Source organism: Rhodnius prolixus, unplaced genomic scaffold (genome assembly GCF_049639745.1).
Source record: "Rhodnius prolixus isolate KJV_2025 unplaced genomic scaffold, Rpr scaffold_5, whole genome shotgun sequence".
In the NCBI taxonomy this organism is placed as follows: Eukaryota; Metazoa; Arthropoda; class Insecta; order Hemiptera; family Reduviidae; genus Rhodnius; species Rhodnius prolixus.
In genome coordinates this window covers 29,328,891-29,350,223 of record NW_027411624.1, presented here as the reverse complement: position 1 = coordinate 29,350,223, position 21,333 = coordinate 29,328,891, and the positions used below count along the sequence as shown (strand labels likewise).

Sequence of the window (21,333 nt, the reverse complement as noted above, 5' to 3'; positions counted from 1 at the left end):
GGTGCATATTATTCATCGTTATTGGACCGTTTGAAAACCGAGCAGCAAGAAAAACGCCCACGATTGGCCCACAAAAAAGTCCTTTTCCATCACGACAACGCACCAGCTCACACCTCAGCAGTTGTGGTCGCAAAATTAATGGAAATAGGGTTCCAACTCGTTTCACATCCTCCCTATTCTCCAGACTTGGCTCCCTCGGACTACTATTTGTTCCCCAATATGAAGAAATGGCTGGCGGGAAAAAGATTTTATTCAAACGAGGAGGTGATTGCAGAAACGAATGGCTATTTTTCAGACTTGGACAAATCCTATTATTCGGAAGGGATCAACAAACTAGAGCAGCGTTGGACGAAGTGTATAAGCCTAAAAGGAGACTATGTTGAAAAATAAAAAAGGTTTACCCCAAAAAATTAAGTAGTTTTTATTTTTGCACGGACTTTTCAAACGACCCTCGTAAATATCAATAAGTAAACGGGGATCATATAGCAAGAAGAGATAAGTGACCGCAAAGTATGTGACTGAATCACGCAATAAGTTAATAATAAAACTAAAAGTATTTTTATTTTAGTCTAAGAACTGTCTACTGTTATTTTATTTATCTATTTTTTTTTTTTTTTTGACTTAGACACGAAAAAAGACTATGTCAGTAACACTTGTAAACTTACCACCAAACGGAATTCATTTCAAGGAAGCAGTGATAAACTTGGAAACAATGATAGCCAGAGTCAGTGGGGAATTCACTAGAAATGAGATGATATCACACAGATACTTGGAAATAACAAGAAGTTTCTAAATTGGCCAAACCAGTTTTATATTTGGCCCTGACAGTAATAATATTCTATAGAAAAGAAAACGTTAAGACAATTTTTGGTTTATTTTCTAAATGCTTAATTAAAGTTCTTTTAATTCAGAAAAATCAGTGGGCAACAAGTAAGTTACCTTTCGTGCACAGTATATATGTAGATAATTGACAAAATCATTAACAAAAGATAAATTCCCAGCGTTGGGCGAGATCTCTTCGATGTTTTTACGGAGAAATCGATAAGCGATTAACGAGATATCGATAAACGATTAACATCTTCCATATCAGACAAATGCTATTTAACACTCCGTGAATTTAACGAAGTATAACAGCAGTAAATTGTTGACCTCAAACAGACTACATGATAGTGTGTTTTTTTGAAATTGAGTTAATCCATTTAAAGTATTTTTAAAGTACATGCTCTAAGTATTTGTATCCAAAAAAGAGTGTAAAAGTCAACGTCATAGGGTGCAAAAGAGCAGGTTATATATCCAAGGACGCCTAAAACAAATGAATTTACAGTTCACTAACCACTACCCACGAAGGGTCTAATGGAGAAATATATGCAAAAAAATAAAATAAAACCGGAAAGGGCAGTTAATAATGGGGTTCAACCGGCAGATGGCTTACGCCGAAGATACATTGGTGAGGACACGAGGAATGTGATAGTGGATTTAGATAGCCTTCCGTATTAACAGCAACAAGACTAACTACTTTTCAGTTAAAAAAGAAGAATTTAGGGTAAAAACTTCTGAAAAACACTTTCAGATCAACGAAAATATGAATCATGTGAAGGACTTTTAAGTGCTTACAAATTATACGAGTCTGATGCTGCTACAGAAAAACTATGCATGTGCCCAAATCCCAACGATCGACAGTTGTGCAGCGTAAAGCCTTCTCTTTCGATTGCAGCGTCTCACGTGTTTTGTAGAGAAATCTGTCTGATCGGAACCGTCGTTTGTGTAAGAGCTGTTAGTTTCGTTTTGCCGAAAACATGATACTACACATGTAGTAGAGTAACGAATTGTCGTGAAATTTCACATCAAAACTAGATAAAACCGCTACTGAAACTTATCTTTTAGTAAAAGAAGTTTATGGCGATGAATGTTGTATCACGTGCGCAAGTTTTTGAGTGGTTCAAGCGTTTCCAAGATGGCCGAGAAGACGTCGGAGATGATGACCGCCCAGGTCGCCCTTCCACGTCCAAAACGGATGAAAATATCGATTATAATTAATCAACATTACTACCGTGAGGTGCTTGCTTAACTCCGTGAAAGAGCAAGGAAAAAACGACCCGATTTGTGGAAGAACAAGACAACGCGTCGGCTCACACTGCATTGTCTGTCAAGACGTTTCTATCCAAGTACAACATCTCAGTTTTAGGCCTCATCCGCCTAACCAGGCCCCATGTGACTTTTTATCTGTTCCCAAAATCAAATCTGCATTAAAAGGAACACAATTTCAGTCCGTTGAAGCTGTAAAAGCAAAAGCGGCACGCGTCATGCAGGAGCTCAGAGAAAAAGACTTCCAGCACTGTTTCGAACAATGGTAAATTCGCAAGCGTTGTAGGGATAGGGGAGGGGTGTATATTGAAGGTGATAATAACTAAATATGTATAAATTTAAAATAAAATGTTTTACAGCAATAGTCTCGTTATTTAATAGCCACAACTCCGTAGTTTATAGAGGACAACAATATAATCAAGGAAATAAAAGCCAAAATTGCCACAGGGAATCTTTATTTCAGAAGGATGGTACTGAATTCAAAACCTGAAGGTTCTTAGCAACAGACAAGGATACGTCCGGTAGTTATTTAAGGTAATAGATCCTGGTAAATCCAGGCAAATTTATGAATCTGGAAGGAAAAAAACTGATAAAGGTAAAGATAAATAAAGAAGGAAAGAGCTACATTGCTGACCAGAAATAGGTCGGCTGAATTGTTGGGTAACATGTAAAGGAGGATGGAAGTCTAAAAAAGGACCATGAAATAAAATTAACAAAAAAAAAACGAATGGCCGAACGGGGAGGGGAAGCGCAAGAAGCTGTGCAAGGAACGCGTACGAAATGGTTAGATAATGTGGAGGACGAACTAAGGAAGTACAGGGGCTGTAAAAGATGGGTGAAAAGAAGCTAGTGACGTGAGAAGGAAGATAGCTGAGCTGGCCTTGTTCATAAATGGGGACCGTAGAAAAACTAGCGAGGAAAAACTGTGACTGCCAAGAAACTGTTAAAGGAAAATGTAGAGAATGAAGGCTACGGATAAATACGCCAAGTTCAGAATTAATTCATTCAACGAAGTTGGCGACTGAAAACAGTGTCCATTATATGAATTTGATTAAGTTTAAATAATAATGGAATGTAAATCCCAGGAAAATACCTAATTCAATAAGTTCTTCAATGAAATGAAATACAGTAAAAGCTCCTTATTCGCGCTTCCTTCATTCGCGGATTAAAAAAATGCGACCCAATTCCTATATTCGCGGAAGTGCACTATGATAATAAAAGGATTCCAATAGGTATCCAACCCAATATCCTTTGTAAGTGCCGTCAAATGGACTAATAAAAAAAGTAAAATAGATCTTATTACAACTTTGCCTAAAGTATGTTGTTAAATGATATCGCCGAGGACTTTGACATAAGCCGCCTTCGCCGCGATCGGTGTTTTTGAGAATGTAATCGCACAGAATGAAAGCAATTGTTCGTGATCCAGCAATAGAAAAAAATGGAAGTGGCGTTGCCATTATGGATCGAAGACCGCAATCAAAAAAGGGTGCCCCTGAGTGCTCCAATGGTCCGGGAGAAGGCAAAGTATCTTTACGCTCATTTTAAAGAACCTGATGGTAGTTGTAGTGGCAAGTTCAAACTTTGACTGCAAACAAAAGCTTATAAAAACTGCCAAGCAAGAGAAAATTACAAAATTCTTCAAACCATTGCCTAAGCCTTAAGATAATTAATCAAAATGTTCAAAAAACTTCAATTAAATTGATTTTTATATATATATATTTTTTTTTTATTTTGTCAGCTAGGAACGTATCCCCTATAATCCCATATAAATTACCATTCCGTATTCACGGTTTCTGTATTCGCGGCATATTTATGGAACATATACCCCGCGAATAAAGAGCTTTTACTGTAATTGAATAGTGTTTATCCAATACGATTAGCCGACGTCTTCAATTACGTTTCATAATCTATTATAAGGACTAAAAGATTCTTTCTTCAGTAATTATTTTTAAAATTCATTTTAAAGAAGATAGATTAGAATTAATACTAAACATTTTGATTACAAAATTAATACGATGTCGAAAGATTTGTACAATTTATTGGAAGAAAAAGTAAATAATTTGTTTTTAAATTAAAATTAATAGTTTTATACTGTTTTCCACCACAAGTTGAATATTAATGAAGACATGTGGTAAGTTAAAGCCAAAGTTATTTGCTAACCATAAAATACAAATTAATACAGAAAAAGGAGAATTAAAATAACAACAGAAAAACAGTTTAAAAAAAAAGAATTAATCTTTTCTTTTTCTTTGTTTATTTGCGTGGAATTGATGCATGTCTAAACAGGACAAAACCCAAGAACTTCCTGATATTGTAAACTCCGTAATAAGCAATAGGATTATATGATCGATAAATTACGAAATATTAAAAGAAAATAAGCGTAATCTAATTCAATTAAATGAAAAAAATACAATTTTCTAAAACGAGGTATTGAATATTTTATTTCTCAAAAATAATAATAATAATAATGAAAAACCAGTTTAACAAGAAATATGGAGTCTATGACGGGGACGGGGAAGATCGTCAGCGTGAGGAAACGAAGAGATTATTTGCCCGCTGGACGTGACGACCGTGGTGCTATCTGTTAAATGGGTTGTCAAGGCCATTTGCTTAATGACGAGAAGTGAAAAGTAGGAGGCTATGGAGGTTGGTGAAGAGGTAGGGACTCTAAAAAAAAAAATAAATAAAAATAAAAAAAAAAAAAAAACTGTGGCCCCCAAGTGCAGGGATTTTGGGGGGGGGGCCTTAAGAGAAAGAGAGATAGATATCTTCATCTCAATCGTGAACCCACTCTCAGCGTCAGCGCGATTTTTTTACACAACTCTTCACACTAACACATAGAACACATTTGGACACACTTTCATAAAAATGTTATCCCCCCCACCAACTAGCTGTTTTCTAAATTGGGCTGACACTACGAACGTAATGCTCTTAACAATTAAATTAAAAAAAAAAAAAAAAATATTACGTTAATGAAACAACACGTCAAATTAAAAAGGGAATTTGTAGAAGCAAAAATAACGTTAATGACTGTTCCGCAAAGTGGGATAATTTTAATTAAAGAAACGTGACATTAAAAAAAAAAACATGTACGTCATCACTACGGGAATTTCCGGTCTTCAATAAATTAAAACCGGAAATTGATTTCTTAAATTTCCCTCTCCTCCCCCCCCCCAAAAAAAGCTGCTGAGAACCGAATTAAAGGAAGCTAAAAAGATGAAAGCAAACGTTTAAAAAAAATGTATTTACCAACTCTCCGAAGAAGTAAATTGACAGAGAAACTGCTGACGATGTCTCAGCCAATAACAACACACCAAGCACATCACGGATTGATCACATAAAAAATGGATTTTTTTTTCTTTTCCTTTTTACTTAAAAAAATCACAATCACAAAAAAACACTTCAAAAATTTTTTGTTTTTACTTTTTTTTCACAATATAGGCACCCCGTCACTTAGTTGGATTAATCCATTCATGGAGACGATGTGTATCCCTCATGAATCCAGGAACATATTTTTTTTTCTGTACTGATGTTGTTGTTTGGTAATCCAAAAAGTTAAGCTGGAGTAAAGAGATATTTATTGAGGGGAAAGCACAACACCAAGGCACTAGCACACGGTCACAAATCCGATTCAAGGACTAAAAATTAGAAGTAAAAAAAAACAATTAAAAACTTAATAAAAAACCAAAACTTGGGTTCACTAAAACAAAAAAATAACCCGTAGTTATTATTGGGACAGACGGCTGCGTCGTGTTGGACGGTGCGCTACATACTGGGCTGGCAGTGTGACTCTAACCGGATAGTGGGGGCCACAGAAGTGGGTGAACTGTTGCCACCTAGCGACCAGACTCATTACTAAAGAACACTGACCCTGTATTCTGACTAGGTACCGTAAGCGCTCCTTCCATTATGCACTGAACGGATACGAACGTTTGTTTTCTCCCCTCCTCTTTTTTTATTTATTTTTATTTACGTCTTAAAAGACGATAAAGTAATAGGCAGCTTTTCTGTAGTTTTTAACAATTAACTTTCTACTCAGACCATTACTTAACATTAACAAACATCATTAATAAACAGGAAGAAAATATCCGCAAATTATAAAATTGTCATCAATAACACAAATAAAACAGGGAACGGATTAGCTATGCGCTTAGCATATTGGACTCCCATGCTAAAGATCCCAGGTTCAAATCCAGCTGCTGACCCTTAGATTTTTTCTCTTCTTAGCATCTTCTTACAGCACACTGTCCGGTGATGGAGTGTTGTTTGTATACTATCCGGAGGCTGGCAGTGCATTGAAAAAAGCTCCCAGCGCCAATGAGATGATGCGCCTTAAATCATGAAAAAAGAAGGTTAATACGAATACTGAGCATTTTTTCTGTTAATTAAACCAACTGCTTTCTTCCTTGTAGAGAATCGCACATTCGCTGTTCAAACCTACGTACAAATATCCATGAAAACAAGGCAGTCGTCTTGTTGTTTTGAGCTTTGCAGCGTACTTATGTACATCAAATTAGAGCAGAGAAATTTAATAAAACTTTCGAGTAGAATCACTTTCATGATGGTAAGAAGGTTTTGTTTCAAAATTAGAGGTTAGCCGATTACTTTATTGACAAAAATGAATCCCGAACTGCTGCACAATTAACTCTAGTTCAAAAGATAATCCACGTCTAGGCTACAGACTGCCTACATAAAGTATCGAATTACGAATGCAAGTGACTATACTAAGAAGTGCGTTGATTGTCCCCAACAGCATATACCTACTTTACTTGTGTCAATTATTGTTATAGATAATAATATTTGAATTACAATGGCTGAAGAAAAACCACTCCAATTCAATCGTATAATTTTTGAGGCCGATAAAAAATCAATCAAATTTTGCAATAAATCAAATTTTTGATAGCTAAAAAACTGTACATTCATGAAATTCTGATTGTATGGAACAAAATGGTGTGCACAAGTCTGGAATTCTAGCTCAAAATCATCGTTTCGCAATAATTTATATAAAAAAAAAAAAGATCAAACGATTAAAAGCTGAAGTTTAAGGCCCCCAAAAAACATGCCCTAATCCCTAAAAGGAGCAATACAAGAATTAATAAGACCCAATAACGTCTTATTTTAGTATTTCTAAAAAGCTCCAATATCTCTCTAGAGATGAAATTTTCTTTCTTAAATGGTTTTTACGATAAAAGGGGAAAAAATAAAAACAGTTTGAAGTTTTCATCTAGTTAAAAGAAATATTTAAAAGTAAATGGGAAAAACCATTTTGTTCAACATTTTGCTAACTAAATGTGCAAACAAACTCCAAGGACATAAAGATCGATGATGCCTGATTTAAGGCGCGAATTTTAATTATGGCTAATTACGGCCACATTTTTTATTTTTTTATACCCAAAAATAATTAATTCTTTTTAATTTTTTTTGTATTTTCTATCCACTTTGTAACATAAATAAATCTGGATTTCTGGAGGTTATACACCTACAGGTTTTTAGTAATTGTTGAGAAAAGTAATAAAATTTTCCTAATAATTACATAAGGAAAAGTTTATGATGTTTCCAGTAAAAAAAAAAAAAAATGTTTTTTTGTGATCATTAAGAGTTGTTTTAGTGTTAAGAATTAATTATTTACCCTATCTGCAAGCATACCCAGATAAAATAACCACGCTAATGCTACTAGAGCCATTAGACCATGATGTGTTGATCTGAATGGAATTAATTAAGTGAATGAGTCGAGAGAATTAATTAAAAAACAAAGTAAATCTATATTTTATAGTAAAAGATGTAACAAATTACCTCCTGAACTGTAGGAAGAGTTAGGCTGAGTTAAGTTAGGAACTAATTAAGATAGCTGGAATTGGGTTAAAAAAAAAGGTTTGTAACATTAAACCTGTTCGTATTGTTTGCAATAAAGGTGGAATTTACTGAATCTTATTAATTGGTTTAATGGGTGTGCGTAAAATGTAGGTTAACATTTTCATTCGCCTTACATAATAAATATCTCCTAATATATCCTAATAAGGAGGCGGGTGTTGGTCTAGTGGTCAAGAGCGTGGCTTTGTGTGAGGGAGATCACCGGTTCGAATCCCGCGTATGACTAATTTTTATTTGTTAGAAAAAAAAAAAAAATTGTTGATAGTAAATTAAGAGCTTCCGCCTGCGTTCACCTAATTGGTAATTGGGACGTTAAGCCCCGCCTTAATGAATAAGGCGATTTACTTTACTGGATCTTTGCACGTTTTGTGCATTTTTGTGGGCGCGGAGCTTATGTTGTTTATGTTGTGACCTTAATAGGGAGCCATAATACGCGAACAAAATCTCAAGTCCATACTTAAGTGGCATAAACATAGCCCGGAAGTTAGTACACTGCCTGGCCGTAGCAATTTTGGTTAAGATCCTCAGCGATTGTGTTGTGCATATCGATCGTCGGAGCGGGTTATATGGGTACGCAAGACCAATCAATCGAAACACCTAATGCCAGCTGGGATTAATCTTAAGTTGGGACGAATCTCGCCCAAGAGGCATTGAGAGCGAATAGGTGAGATACCCGGCTTTCTACAGGTATGAAGTGAAGGTGAAGGCCAGGAATTAGAATCAAAGTGCCGAATGGACTAATTCTGGTGATCCAAAAACAGAAATGAAAGCCGTTTTGAAACCTTAAAACAGAATTTTTTCCAAAGAATAATCTTTTATTTTAAATTTAAAATGATAACAATATTTAATGGCAATCAGAAAGTGATTTGAGTTGATTGTAATCACCCATAAAAATAATAATAATAATAATAATAATAATAATAATAATAAAGTAATAATAAAGTAATAATTTAAGAATTAAGAATTTTTTAACTCACAATCATTGGGACAGGTAAATAGCACAATAAGGCACCAAGAGTGGGCAGAGGCAGAGCAATGCTTGATGTAGAAATGGACCACAATCACAAACTAGAACAGGACAGGTGTCCCTCTCTGCTCCTCACTCACACGGCGTAGTCAATGTTTTGTACACAAACCAGTCAGTTAATGTATTCATACATTCAACACAATCAAATTGTATATATATCAGCATATTTAGCCATTTTTACAATTACTAATTTAATGCTGCTTATTCCATTTAGATATTTTATTAGATTTTACGCAAATAATTATACAAACGAAATGCAATAAACTTCCTTAGATAAATTTAGCGAACCTCTAAGATTATTCATAATAATAATAATAATAATAATAATAATAAGGGAAGGGATTAGCTTTGAGGTTAGCATACTGGACTCCCACGCGGAGGTCCCGGGTTCGAATCCAGCAGCTGACCCTTAGATTTTCTCTTCCTAGGAGCTTCTTACAGCTCACTGTCCGGTGATGGACAGTGTTGTCTGTAACGAGAGAACACTGTCCGGAGGCCGGCAGTGCACTGGAAAAAGCTCCGGGCGCTAATGACCTCAGCTGTTGATGCGCCTTAAATCATAAAAAAAAAAAAAAATAATAATAATACAGTAAAGGAGTTTGCTAGTCGCTTCCGTCCACGACAGCTAATTTGGTAGTTGGACGTAAAGCCCGCCAGAATAAATAGGCATTACTTTACTGTAATAATAATAATAATAATAATAATAATAAGGTGGATGGACGATGTATGAATGTATTAGTAGTCATGAATGTATTTATCAGCGTGAGTGTATTTATCAGCGAGAGTGTATTTATAAGCGTAAATGTATTTATAAGCATGAATGTTTTAATTAAGAAGAATGTAGGTATAAGTGAGTGTATATATTGTACATATTGCTAGGCTTAGTGTATTGTAAGGGGTGTAGGAATATTTATAAGAGTACTACACCCCAAAGTTTCAAAACTGATAGCTAGGATAGTTTGGTTAAGGATATAAATGCAAATAGCCTTTAGGTGGTGAATAAAACAGATGAGACAAATGAGTTGGGTAAGAAGAGGATGGCACTACTGGGTACCCGCACTCCCTCTTGTCGGCTGGACCGATAACTTATGAAGGGTAGTGTGGACCTAGGTCGGATTACCCGGGGCTCCGCCATGCTTCACTGGTGAGATATTGGTAGGACGCTTATCGGGTGGAGAGACATGTGCCATCCTAGTTCGAGAAAAGAATACAGCTCTAGGGGCGCTAATGACCATGGTCGTCGATGCGCCACAAAAAAAAAAAAAATAAGGAAAGGGATTAGCTATGAGGTTAGCGTATTGGATTCCCACGCAGAGGTCCCGGGTTCGAATCCATCTTCTGACCCTTAGATTTTCTCTCCCTAGGATCTTCTTACAGCTCACTGTCCGGTGATGGTCAGTGTTGTCTGTAACGAGAGAACACTGTCCGGAGGCCAGCAATGCACTGAAAAAAGCTCCGGGCGCCAATAACCTTAGAGTTGACGCGGCTTAAATCATTAAAAAAAATAATAATAATAAGGGAAGCAAAAAAATCTCCGGGCGCCAATAACCTTAGATGTTGACGCGCCTTTAATCATAAAAAAAAAAAATAATAATAATACTAATAATAGAAATATAATATTAATTAAAATAGAAAATAACTTAGGAAAACAGATAAGTAAATGAAGACTTTGAACGTCATCAGATGCAACCAAAAAAACTGCAACAAAGAAATAGACAAGCAACTAATTCTGTCATGGTTAGACTATGAATTAGTTCTATAGGGAGTTGCAGGTTCCAACTTAGGAATAAGTAGTCTGATTCGAGGACAAGGCTCTGTGATGTAGTCTTTGCGCTCGGCTACCTACAGCTATTTTTGCTTTCAATGTGGAGGCTGTGGAAATAATCTGCTAGCAGTACCTTTTACTCTCCGAGCATCTCAACTGATAATTCCTTCTCCTTAGGAAAGGTAGTCCTGGGGTAACCATATCTCTAACAGAACCTTTCATTTTGTCCTAAGAGTGCTTTTTTTAAAAAAAGACTATAACATAATCTGTTAGAAGAAATTTCGCTTTTACCATTTTGAGAAGACTTGTAACAAGGTACAATTGCAGTTAGAGTTGTTAAAAACAAAAACTTTAAAATGTGTAGCACTTTAGTTTTGAAGTTAAATGAAAATATTTAGGACTATTTTTTGAGAAACTTGTGAATAGGTAAAATTTTTCTCTAAAGTTTTTGAGTTTAGAGAACTTTTTGATTGACAGATTTTGGGCTCAAGTACAATTATCAAGTTTTATTAATATTTTAAGCCATTTTTTATTCTTTATGAGAAATTGGTTGCACAAACCACGTGCAGACAAAGCGACTGAGAGTGTGGCCAATGTTAAGGAACGAGATGATATATAATCCACCAGTTAAAAACGTTTTATTCTCCAAACATAATAATAAATGTAAAAACAGATTACAAACAAAAGGTGTATAATGAGGTAGTAAAAATAAAAAATAAAAATTAAAAATAAGGTGGGAAAAATATGATGGCGAGAAGTAAGAAAAGCAACATGAAAAGCTAACCTATATGGGAGAGGCGCGATTAGACTTGCAAATTAGTTGGTGTTCACTGCGCCGACGGAAAGGCTGTATTTTCCCTTTTTAATAAATGATTCTTTTTTTCGTCTTTATTAAAATTACATTCTCCTGCACATTTTTATTTATTTAAATCAACTGCTCAGTGTGTGCATGCATGCAATTTATTATGCAGGAAAAAAATAAGAAAGTAATTAAGCGAAATAATTCAAATATTCTTAAAAAATTAAAATTTTATAAAACAGGAATTACAATAATTTATTGCTGACTGAAACGACAATGGATAAACACAGCTAAGTACAAGAGAACAAGTGTGGGCGTAAACTGAATACCTAATTAAATATTTATTCCCGTATCTGTTAAAAATGCCAAATAGGGAAGTAAGTCCAAAGCGTCTAACTTAAAAAAGTATTGCTTTTAAGAAAACTACGTTTCTTGGGCCGACCAAGAAAACTAACTCCTCGGATTTAGCTATCCCAAGTTAAATGCAATGGAAGAACAAATTCCGATAATCTGAGAAGAAATCACGGGGGTGGAACCAATCGGGTTGTTGCAGCCCAAAGTACATTTCAAAGTATTTTGCAAACGGTGAAAGTGCAACGGATTTAACTAAGCTGTATTCACGTACAGAAAATGAATTCTATCTAAGCAGTATTTACAAATAAAAGTGAGCGAAATGTTTTGAGTAGTACCAAACATTCTGATTGTAAAAAGAAAATGTATCTCATCTTTACCAGTTAAGCGCGTTTGACGTGTATACTCGTCAAACCAAATCTCTATTACGATGCGTTCGACGTGTATACTCGTTTTGAAAAATATAAAATTGCCATTAAGTATAAAAGCTCGCAATTTTAGTAAAATACAATAAGAATATTATTTGGTGGGGATGTTTCCTTTATCTTACCAATAGAACTGCGGTGGGAGTCAGCCAAATGATAAGTGGTTGGTACATGTTTGGTCTCCGCATTAGAGATTGGGAATTACGCACACAAATAGAAGCTCTCAACCCTTGGTGCAATGCCGTTTTTACCTTAGATAGAGGTTCACAGACCTCAGTACGAGCATGATTTCATTTTGCACAGAATTCAAAGCTCTTTTCTATGTACCTTGTAAAAGCTCTTGCGTCCCCTAGTTAACTAGGCAATGCATAAGTGAAGCGGTGCAAGTTTTTGAATGAGCACAGAATGCTCTGTAATGTCAAGCCCTTAGAGATTGCAGAAAAAGTCGCTTGCAGTGACTATTATGACGTTGCAAACTTTTGGTTGTTTTGCCCTGCTGTGTTCGACGTGTATACACGTCATTGCCTGATTTTTATTCCGTACACTGTGGGGGTTATTTTTAAACTAAATTCCACGCTTAACTGGTGAATCAACAAGTCATTATGCTGTAACTGAGGATCAACGAACTGCATGGTAATTAGGAGTTAATTCTGAGAGATTGGAACACAAGAAAGGTATTCATTAAAGAATGATTTCTTGAACTAGAACTGTACAATCAGGCTGACTCTGTTAAAAATCTCTTGACGATTTAACCATCAATTTGATCAAATTCAACTAAACTATGTAGTAGAACAGAAATATGATGCGCAATGATGGCTAGCATCATTCATATTTTACGGTCAGAGAATACGAGGGTCGTTTGAAAAGTCCGTGCAAAGTCAGAGAGATAGCACTACTGGCGCGTATCGAGGTTATGTTTAGTTAGTAGCATCTCTTGGAAGAACACACACCAAGTTTCAGCCAGATCGGTCTATTTCTTTGTGTTTGGCATTCGTTTGAATTGAGGAAGTCGAGTGATTTTCAAAAAATGGACGAAAAAGAATTTCGTGTGTTGATTAAACACTACTTTATGAAAGGCAAAACGCCTCAGGAGACTAAAGAGAAACTTGATAAACATTATGGTGACTCTGCACCTTCGATTAGAACAGTTTATAAGTGGTTTCAAAATTTTCGGAGTGGCCATATGGGCACAAGTGACGCTGAACGTTCTGGACGCCCTGTTGAGGTTACTACTCCAGAAATCATTGATAAAATCCATGACATGGTGATGGATGACAGAAGAGTGAAGGTGCGTGAGATTGCTAGTGCTGTGGGCATCTCGAATGAACGGGTACATAATATTTTGCATCAACATTTGGACATGACAAAGCTATCCGCAAGATGGGTGCCGCGATTGCTCACGCTTGACCAAAAACGAAATCGTGTGAAGTGTTGCAAGGACGGTTTGCAGCTGTTCCAGAAGAATCCGCAGGACTTTAAGCGTCGTTTCGTCACTGTGGATGAAACATGGATACATTACTACACTCCTGAGACCAAAGAACAATCTAAACAATGGGTTACCAAGGGGGAATCTGCGCCAAAAAAGGCGAAGACCGTTCCTTCGACTGGAAAGATTATGGCGACTGTCTTTTGGGATTCGCAAGGAATAATCCTCATCGACTATCTGGAAAAGGGTAAAACTATTACAGGTGCATATTATTCATCGTTATTGGACCGTTTGAAAACCGAGCTGCAAGAAAAACGCCCACGATTGGCCCACAAAAAAGTCCTTTTCCATCACGACAACGCACCAGCTCACACCTCAGCAGTTGTGGTCGCAAAATTAATGGAAATAGGGTTCCAACTCGTTTCACATCCCCCCTATTCTCCAGACTTGGCTTCCTCGGACTACTATTTCTTCCCCCAATATGAAGAAATGGCTGGCAGGAAAAAGATTTTATTCAAACGAGGAGGTGATTGCAGAAACGAATGGCTATTTTTCAGACTTGGACAAATCCTATTATTCGGAAGGGATCAACAAACTAGAGCAGCGTTGGACGAAGTGTATAAGCCTAAAAGGAGACTATGTTGAAAAATAAAAAAGGTTTACCCCAAAACATTAAGTAGTTTTTATTTTTGCACGGACTTTTCAAACGACCCTCGTATTTCTATTTATAGTTTCTATAGAGCTAATGGCGAAGATTTTTAACCCCTTAAATGATAAAAAATTAATGTTTTAAAATATGTTACGTCTACAGAGTTTTATTAGTATAAAAACTACGTGAAAAATTTAAAATAAAGATGCGACGATTTTATTTTGAACTATATTTTAGAGCCAAGATGGCGAATCTACGGACATACGTGTGTCAGAGGTGACAAGCGATCTCATTTTGGGTGACACGCAACGACAGAGCCCAAAAAATTATTTTACAATTTTAAATAATATAGCGATCTGTGTCCACAAATCGTACCCCATATTGAAGAGATTACGGTATTTGTTGAGAATAAGGTTCTGGCAAATTGTCCTCAGTGATCAATGTTCATAAAGTGGGTCATTTAATAAATCTTAATATCTACTACAGTTTTAATAGAAAGAACCAGTTAATTGCCTTTTTCAACGTAAGAACCAATTAAAAAGAATTTTATTTTAACAAAAACTTAATAACATGAACTCTCTGTACGACGATCAAAACTCATCTTTTAAATCCATCTGTGTACACTTCCTTTATCTATAAACGGAGGTAAACATGAAGTTATAAATGTGGCATTTCCTTGACTAGTTCATTAAAATATAAAAATAAAGGTGTAAATAAGGAAACATATAATAGAAATTAAATTGAATGGTAAATTGCTCTTAATTCGTAAGCTTGGATTAAATATTTAAGCTAGAGAATTTGGTAATACTACAATAATAGCGCTTAATTATCTTGATACAAGTTAATTTTCTCAGACCTATCTCAGAGACTCTCATTGGTTGGATAAGACTGACAATTGGTTTAGTTCTAATTCACTAACGACGCACATCCATCGCCAAAATCCAAAGCATTTTGGCACAACTTCCCCCCCAACCGTTGAGCTCCAAAGTTTGACAAGAAACTTTCTAGCTGGGAGCTATTAAATTAAGAAGTTGTTATATAAAATAATTTTTTTCACGTTTTCTAATAGTAATAAATAGTTTTCAAAGGGCTTACAGTGTTTGCTTCAAGAGTTAACTGTTTGAAGACAATAAGGATGCGTAGGTGGGTGTAGACGGTTGGGGCCATTTTGAAATTCATCAAAGGATTGAAAGAAAAAGTGAATTTATTTACTATTTACTCGTATCATCCAAAATGAAATAATTTAATTACTTTTAAAATAATAATCAAATTGGGAAGGGATTAGCTATGCGGTTAGCGCATTGGATTCCCACGCGGAGGTCCCGGGTTCGAATCCAGCTGCTGGCCCATAGATTTTTCTCTTCCTAGGAGCTCCTCACAGCTCACTGTCCGGTGATGTAACGATAGAACACTGTCCGGAGGCCGACAGTGCACTGGGAAAAGCTCTAGGCGACAATAACCTTAGATATTGACGCGCCTTAAAATATTTTGAAATAATAATAATCAAATAAAATACAGCATAATCTATTTGATGAAGGAATCTATCTTCTAAATTTCTCCGAGATAATTAACACCAATCTTAAGCAAAAAGGTTTCGAAATCCATTGGCGACATTCTATTCAAGTTTCGAAAGCATGCTCCAACTTCTAGATTCAAGTCTTTAATTATTAAATTTTGGAGCTAGTAACTGCGGTAAGTGCTTGGCATAATAATCGCGTCTCCTTTTCCATTTTTTTTTTTCAAGTTTGCTTCGTGTGAAACTACAAAAAAATAATAATAATTGATATTCCAAATTCCAGCAGTGACTTCTACTTTTAAGCACTGAAATTACGTCTTGGACGCAGAGTATTGCTTAAAGACTGGTTCATAATTTTTTTAAGGACTGATAAGATACGAGGGTCGTTTGAAAAGTCCGTGCAAAAATAAAAACTACTTAATTTTTGGGAGTAAACCTTTTTTATTTTTCAACATAGTCTCCTTTTAGGCTTATACACTTCGTCCAACGCTGCTCTAGTTTGTTGATCCCTTCCGAATAATAGGATTTGTCCAAGTCTGAAAAATAGCCATTCGTTTCTGCAATCACCTCCTCGTTTGAATAAAATCTTTTTCCCGCCAGCCATTTCTTCATATTGGGCAACAAATAGTAGTCCGAGGGAGCCAAGTCTGGAGAATAGGGGGGATGTAAAACGAGTTGGAACCCTATTTCCATTAATTTTGCGACCACAACTGCTGAGGTGTGAGCTGGTGCGTTGTCGTGATGGAAAAGGACTTTTTTATGGGCCAATCGTGGGCGTTTTTCTTGCAGCTCGGTTTTCAAACGGTCCAATAACGATGAATAATATGCACCTGTAATAGTTTTACCCTTTTCCAAATAGTCGATGAGGATTATTCCTTGCGAATCCCAAAAGACAGTCGCCATAATCTTTCCGGCCGAAGGAACGGTCTTCGCCTTTTTGGCGCAGATTCCCCGTTGGTAACCCATTGTTTAGATTGTTCTTTGGTCTCAGGAGTGTAGTGATGTATCCATGTTTCATCCACAGTGACGAAACGACGCTTAAAGTCCTGCGGATTCTTCTGGAACAGCTGCAAACCGTCCTTGCAACACTTCACACGATTTCGTTTTTGGTCAAGCGTGAGCAATCGCGGCACCCATCTTGCGGATAGCTTTGTCATCTCCAAATGTTGATGCAAAATATTATGTACCCGTTCATTCGAGATGCCCACAGCACTAGCAATCTCATGCACCTTCACTCTTCTGTCATCCATCACCATATCACGGATTTTATCAATGATTTCTGGAGTAGTAACCTCAACAGGGCGTCCAGAACGTTCAGCGTCACTTGTGCCCATATGGCCACTCCGAAAATTTTGAAACCACTTATAAACTGTTCTAATCGAAGGTGCAGAGTCACCATAATGTTTATCAAGCTTCTCTTTAGTCTCCTCAGGCGTTTTGCCTTTCTTAATGTAGTGTTTAATCAACACACGAAATTCTTTTTCGTCCATTTTTTGAAAATCACTCGACTTCCTTAATTCAAACGAATGCCAAACACAAAGAAATAGACCGATCTGGCTGAAACTTGGTGTGTGTTCTTCCAAGAGATGCTACTAACTAAACATAACCTCGATACGCGCCAGTAGTGCTATCTCTCTGACTTTGCACGGACCCTCGTATTATTTGAGAAACAATTTGTTCAGTCTCGAGGATAGCCATTATAAATTATAATTTAAATTATGACAAAAACCATCAAAAGACGTTTTGTAAATAAAATAACGAAACGTCAAAATTGTTTAACAGTCTGGCCAACAGCTGAAACGTCTGAATTCAATAAAATTAGTGTGGTGTCATTTTTTAATGAACATTTAAAGAAAGAAGATAAGAAGCAGGAGATTTCTTTTTTTGTTTAATTAGATCATAAAAATAACTTGCAAATTACTCTTTCAATGAATGAAACGCCCATTAATAAGAAAAAAATAAAAGTCAATAAAATAAACCTTTTTTTGTCAGGTTTCCTTACGGCGACCTTGAGATAACAGCGCAACCTGGCAACATTGCCAGCAACTTCTTTTATTCTATTTTTTATGAAGTGAATCTGAGATGAACGCTATTCGCTTACAAACAACAAATGAGCTTTAATTGATGCGAATGTCTTTAAATGGTAAATCGTATCGTTTATATCAGTTAACATACTTCCCCTTGGCGCTATTCTTTTATTATACCCTTCGCCCCGCAACGCTATTAACGCACCTGTTTAACTGTAATTGAAATACATTCGCCTTATATAGGTTTACTGTACCTATGTACTTGTTTTTTTTTTCTTATTGTGTAAAAAGAAAAAGTAAAAAACAATTATTGTGGGAAATAAGGAAGTTTTTTAGTTTGACTGTACCAGTAATTCATAAACTTGGGTTACAACCACGGCCTGTCTCAAGTTAAATATGGCGGCTACTCCACATGAATAGGGCCCAAACTTTCGATGATTATTTAAAACCCTCCATCGGGCGCAATAGGTTTGCAACACCATTGGGCGCAACTAATCTGCGAGATTAATGACCCAATAGCTGTTAATTTCATCAAAAATGTTTTGGAAACGTATGAAGTACATATTTCAGTTTAAGTTTAAGCTGAGAGAGATTCTTCCTCATACTTACTACCTTATCCTCAAATCCTACCGAAAAGATCGATATTTCAGAGTGAACTGTGGAGCAGCAGACTCTAATATCCATCTAGCTCGAGTAGGTGTTTCTCAGGGCAGTGTTCTAGGTCCTCTTCTTTACTCCTTATGGCAGACATACCTCAACTCCCAAATACCATTCTTTCTACCTTTGCTGACGATACTGCTATCTTATCTCCTCATTCCGATCCTATTATCACTACTCGAGCTCTACAAACACACATCAACCACTTACAGGACTGGCTTTTCAAATGGAGAATCAAAACTAACGTTACGAAATCAAAATTTATAGTATTTACTCTCAGACGGAAAATCCTACCTCCCATCTTCTTGAACCAAACTCCTGTACCAACTGTGGACAAAGTACGCTTCCTTGGTCTGTACCTAGAAGCAAACGGTTGACATGGAATCCCCCCATACTAGACTGAAAAGACAAGAAACTAACCAACGCTACAAAACTTCTCGCCAGGCTACTTGACAAACGTTCGAAACTTAACCTACATAACAAAAGACTCTTATATCTACTGTTACTGCGACCAATTTGGTCATACGGCAACGAAGTATGGGTAACAACTAAGCGTTCCAACTCACTACGGCTCCAGGCATTACAGTCAAAAATACTTCGGAAAACTTCTTAACACTCCGTTCTATGTATCTAACCTCACCATAATCCATAATTACCTCAAAATCCCTTTCATTTTAGATCTTGCTAACACTCGTTTTCTCAAATTTCATTCCACTCTACGGCAGCTTATCCTAACCCTCTCATAGAGCACCTATCTTCCTCCACATTACCAGGTAATCCTCTAAGGAGATTGAAGAGAAGATGGCCTCGTGATGTTCTCTTAACGTGAGAGCAAAGCACGTTACTGGAATGGCACCACTGGGTGCCTTCTCCACTCATGATTCTCTTTTATTTTTTTTATCAAGCACCATATCTGCTTGTTGCAACAATCGTTGCAGTAGTAAATCCCAATAAAAGATTTTTTAAAAAAAAAGAAAAAAGTTTTTCTTAAAAAAATACTCGTAAAATGAAATAGAACATTAAAGTGAATAGAAAAATCAGTTCATCCCTAATTTTGGAGGTGCACATTTATGAATGGATGTGTGAGATGGTTTATTAGCATTATCCATTGACGCACTGATGCCCGTCTATGTTCTGAAGAGCGAAAGAATGGCCATGAACCATCTCCGAACGTTTCTGTCGGATGTTGTCACCAACTATACCAGGCAAATGCCATAAAATATTATGGCTCCCTCGTCCTAACACTAGAAGTAGGTTTAGGCTAAGTATTCTGTAAGGAACAAAATGTTTTTCTCCCACAAAAGTAAAGTACAAACATTGTAATAATTATTCATACTTATTTCCCATCAAACCATTATTTATTATATAAATTTATATTTATTTCCCTCCCCCCAAAAAAAACACAAGATAAAGTGACTGATTGATTAGTTAAAACTGGAAGGTTTTACTCACTGTTTGCCATAATGATGGAGGCTGGGATTAGGTCAATTGATTGCTCACAATCATCACGCTAGGCGGGGCTTCTTTGATATCTATCGCCTCCGCAAGCTGTAAACAATTAATAATTGATTTAATTAAAAATACCTGAACTTATTTATAAATCAAAATAATAATAGATTTTTATTATTATTATTATTAATATTTATCTTGTAATTTACCATCTGTATAAATATATACAATAAGTAAATAGGAGGTGAATGAGATGAACTGGTGCGGGAAGAGAAAGAGGAGAGAAGCTACCCAGCGGTAGCACTCTCTATATGAGGGAGGAGAATGTGAGTAGGAGAGAGTAGAGATAGGAGAATAAAGTAAGTAAGTAAAGTAAAGTAATCGCCTATTTTTTCAGGCGGGGCTTAACGTCCAACTACCAATTAGGGGTCGTGGACGGAGACGACTACCAAACATACTTTACTGTAAATTTCTTTTATTAACCATTAAATAAAATCCAAGGCCTAAAGACCGGGAATCGAACCCAGTACCACAATACATATTAGCTTCGCAGGTCTCGCCTCTAACCGCTCGGCTACCGTGGCGCCTAGATAGGAGAATAATGGCGTTTAGTTCTTCAGACAATAAGGAAGTCGCGGGGCCACTGGCGATTCAGTCGGCGAGTCGGATTGTTAGGGTTGTCAGAGGAGGTGAGAGACTGTACAAGAGGATTAGAGCTGGTCGAAAGAGTAGTGTGGAATTTTTGGTATTTAGTCTTGGCGAGTTGGTCTATGAAGGGAATGTTGAGGTCGTTGTGAAGGGTGAGGTTAGTCACCGTAGAAAGGAGCGTCAGCTATCTGTCGGAGTAGTTTTGACTGAAGTGTCTGAAAAGTCCGTATGTTTGTAGGTTTGGCTGAACCCCACAGTTCTAGTCCGTAAGTCCACATAGGTTTGAGAATAGTACTGTATATTAAACGTTCGAGTTCAATGGGCAATTTGGGAGCGTCGTCCAAGAAGTCAAGAAGTATCGCACGTTTGGTCCACAAGGTCGTTGTGACTCCGGTTGAAAGCTTTATGCGATTCCGGAGGTCAGGCGGCAAGTCAACCCCTCTTCCTCGTAGTGTGGACTGGTAACGCGGCATTTGTTGCGGCTAACGGGGCTCTGACGGGTCGGTGTGTCTCCCCCATCGGCTTCCCTCCTTCTATTTCCCCATCCTTTAATCCTTTCTTGTACCCCTACTGCCAATCCTTGCGTCTATCCCTTTATCCTTTGATCCTATCTCTCCCTTTCCTGCCTCTTGAATCCC

General features: G+C 36.7%; 1 protein-coding gene across 6 annotated transcripts in view; it reads right to left on the bottom strand.

Moving 5' to 3' along the window:
• The window catches only part of LOC141458656 (uncharacterized), a 567,253-nt gene that overhangs the window by 78,061 nt on the left and 467,859 nt on the right, over nucleotides 1–21,333 (bottom strand). For 4 of the 6 annotated variants that reach the window (XM_074136929.1, XM_074136930.1, XM_074136928.1 and 1 more), the window contains one exon: nucleotides 20,051–20,146. The exons of 1 other annotated variant lie outside the window; for it this stretch is intronic. In XM_074136929.1, coding sequence (XP_073993030.1) covers nucleotides 20,051–20,060 — 10 coding nt within the window. In that variant the 5' untranslated portion in view covers nucleotides 20,061–20,146. Of the gene's footprint in view, nucleotides 1–5,334; nucleotides 6,031–20,050; nucleotides 20,147–21,333 lie in introns of those variants that run through there. One more of the 6 variants, XM_074136933.1, reaches the window with a different exon arrangement.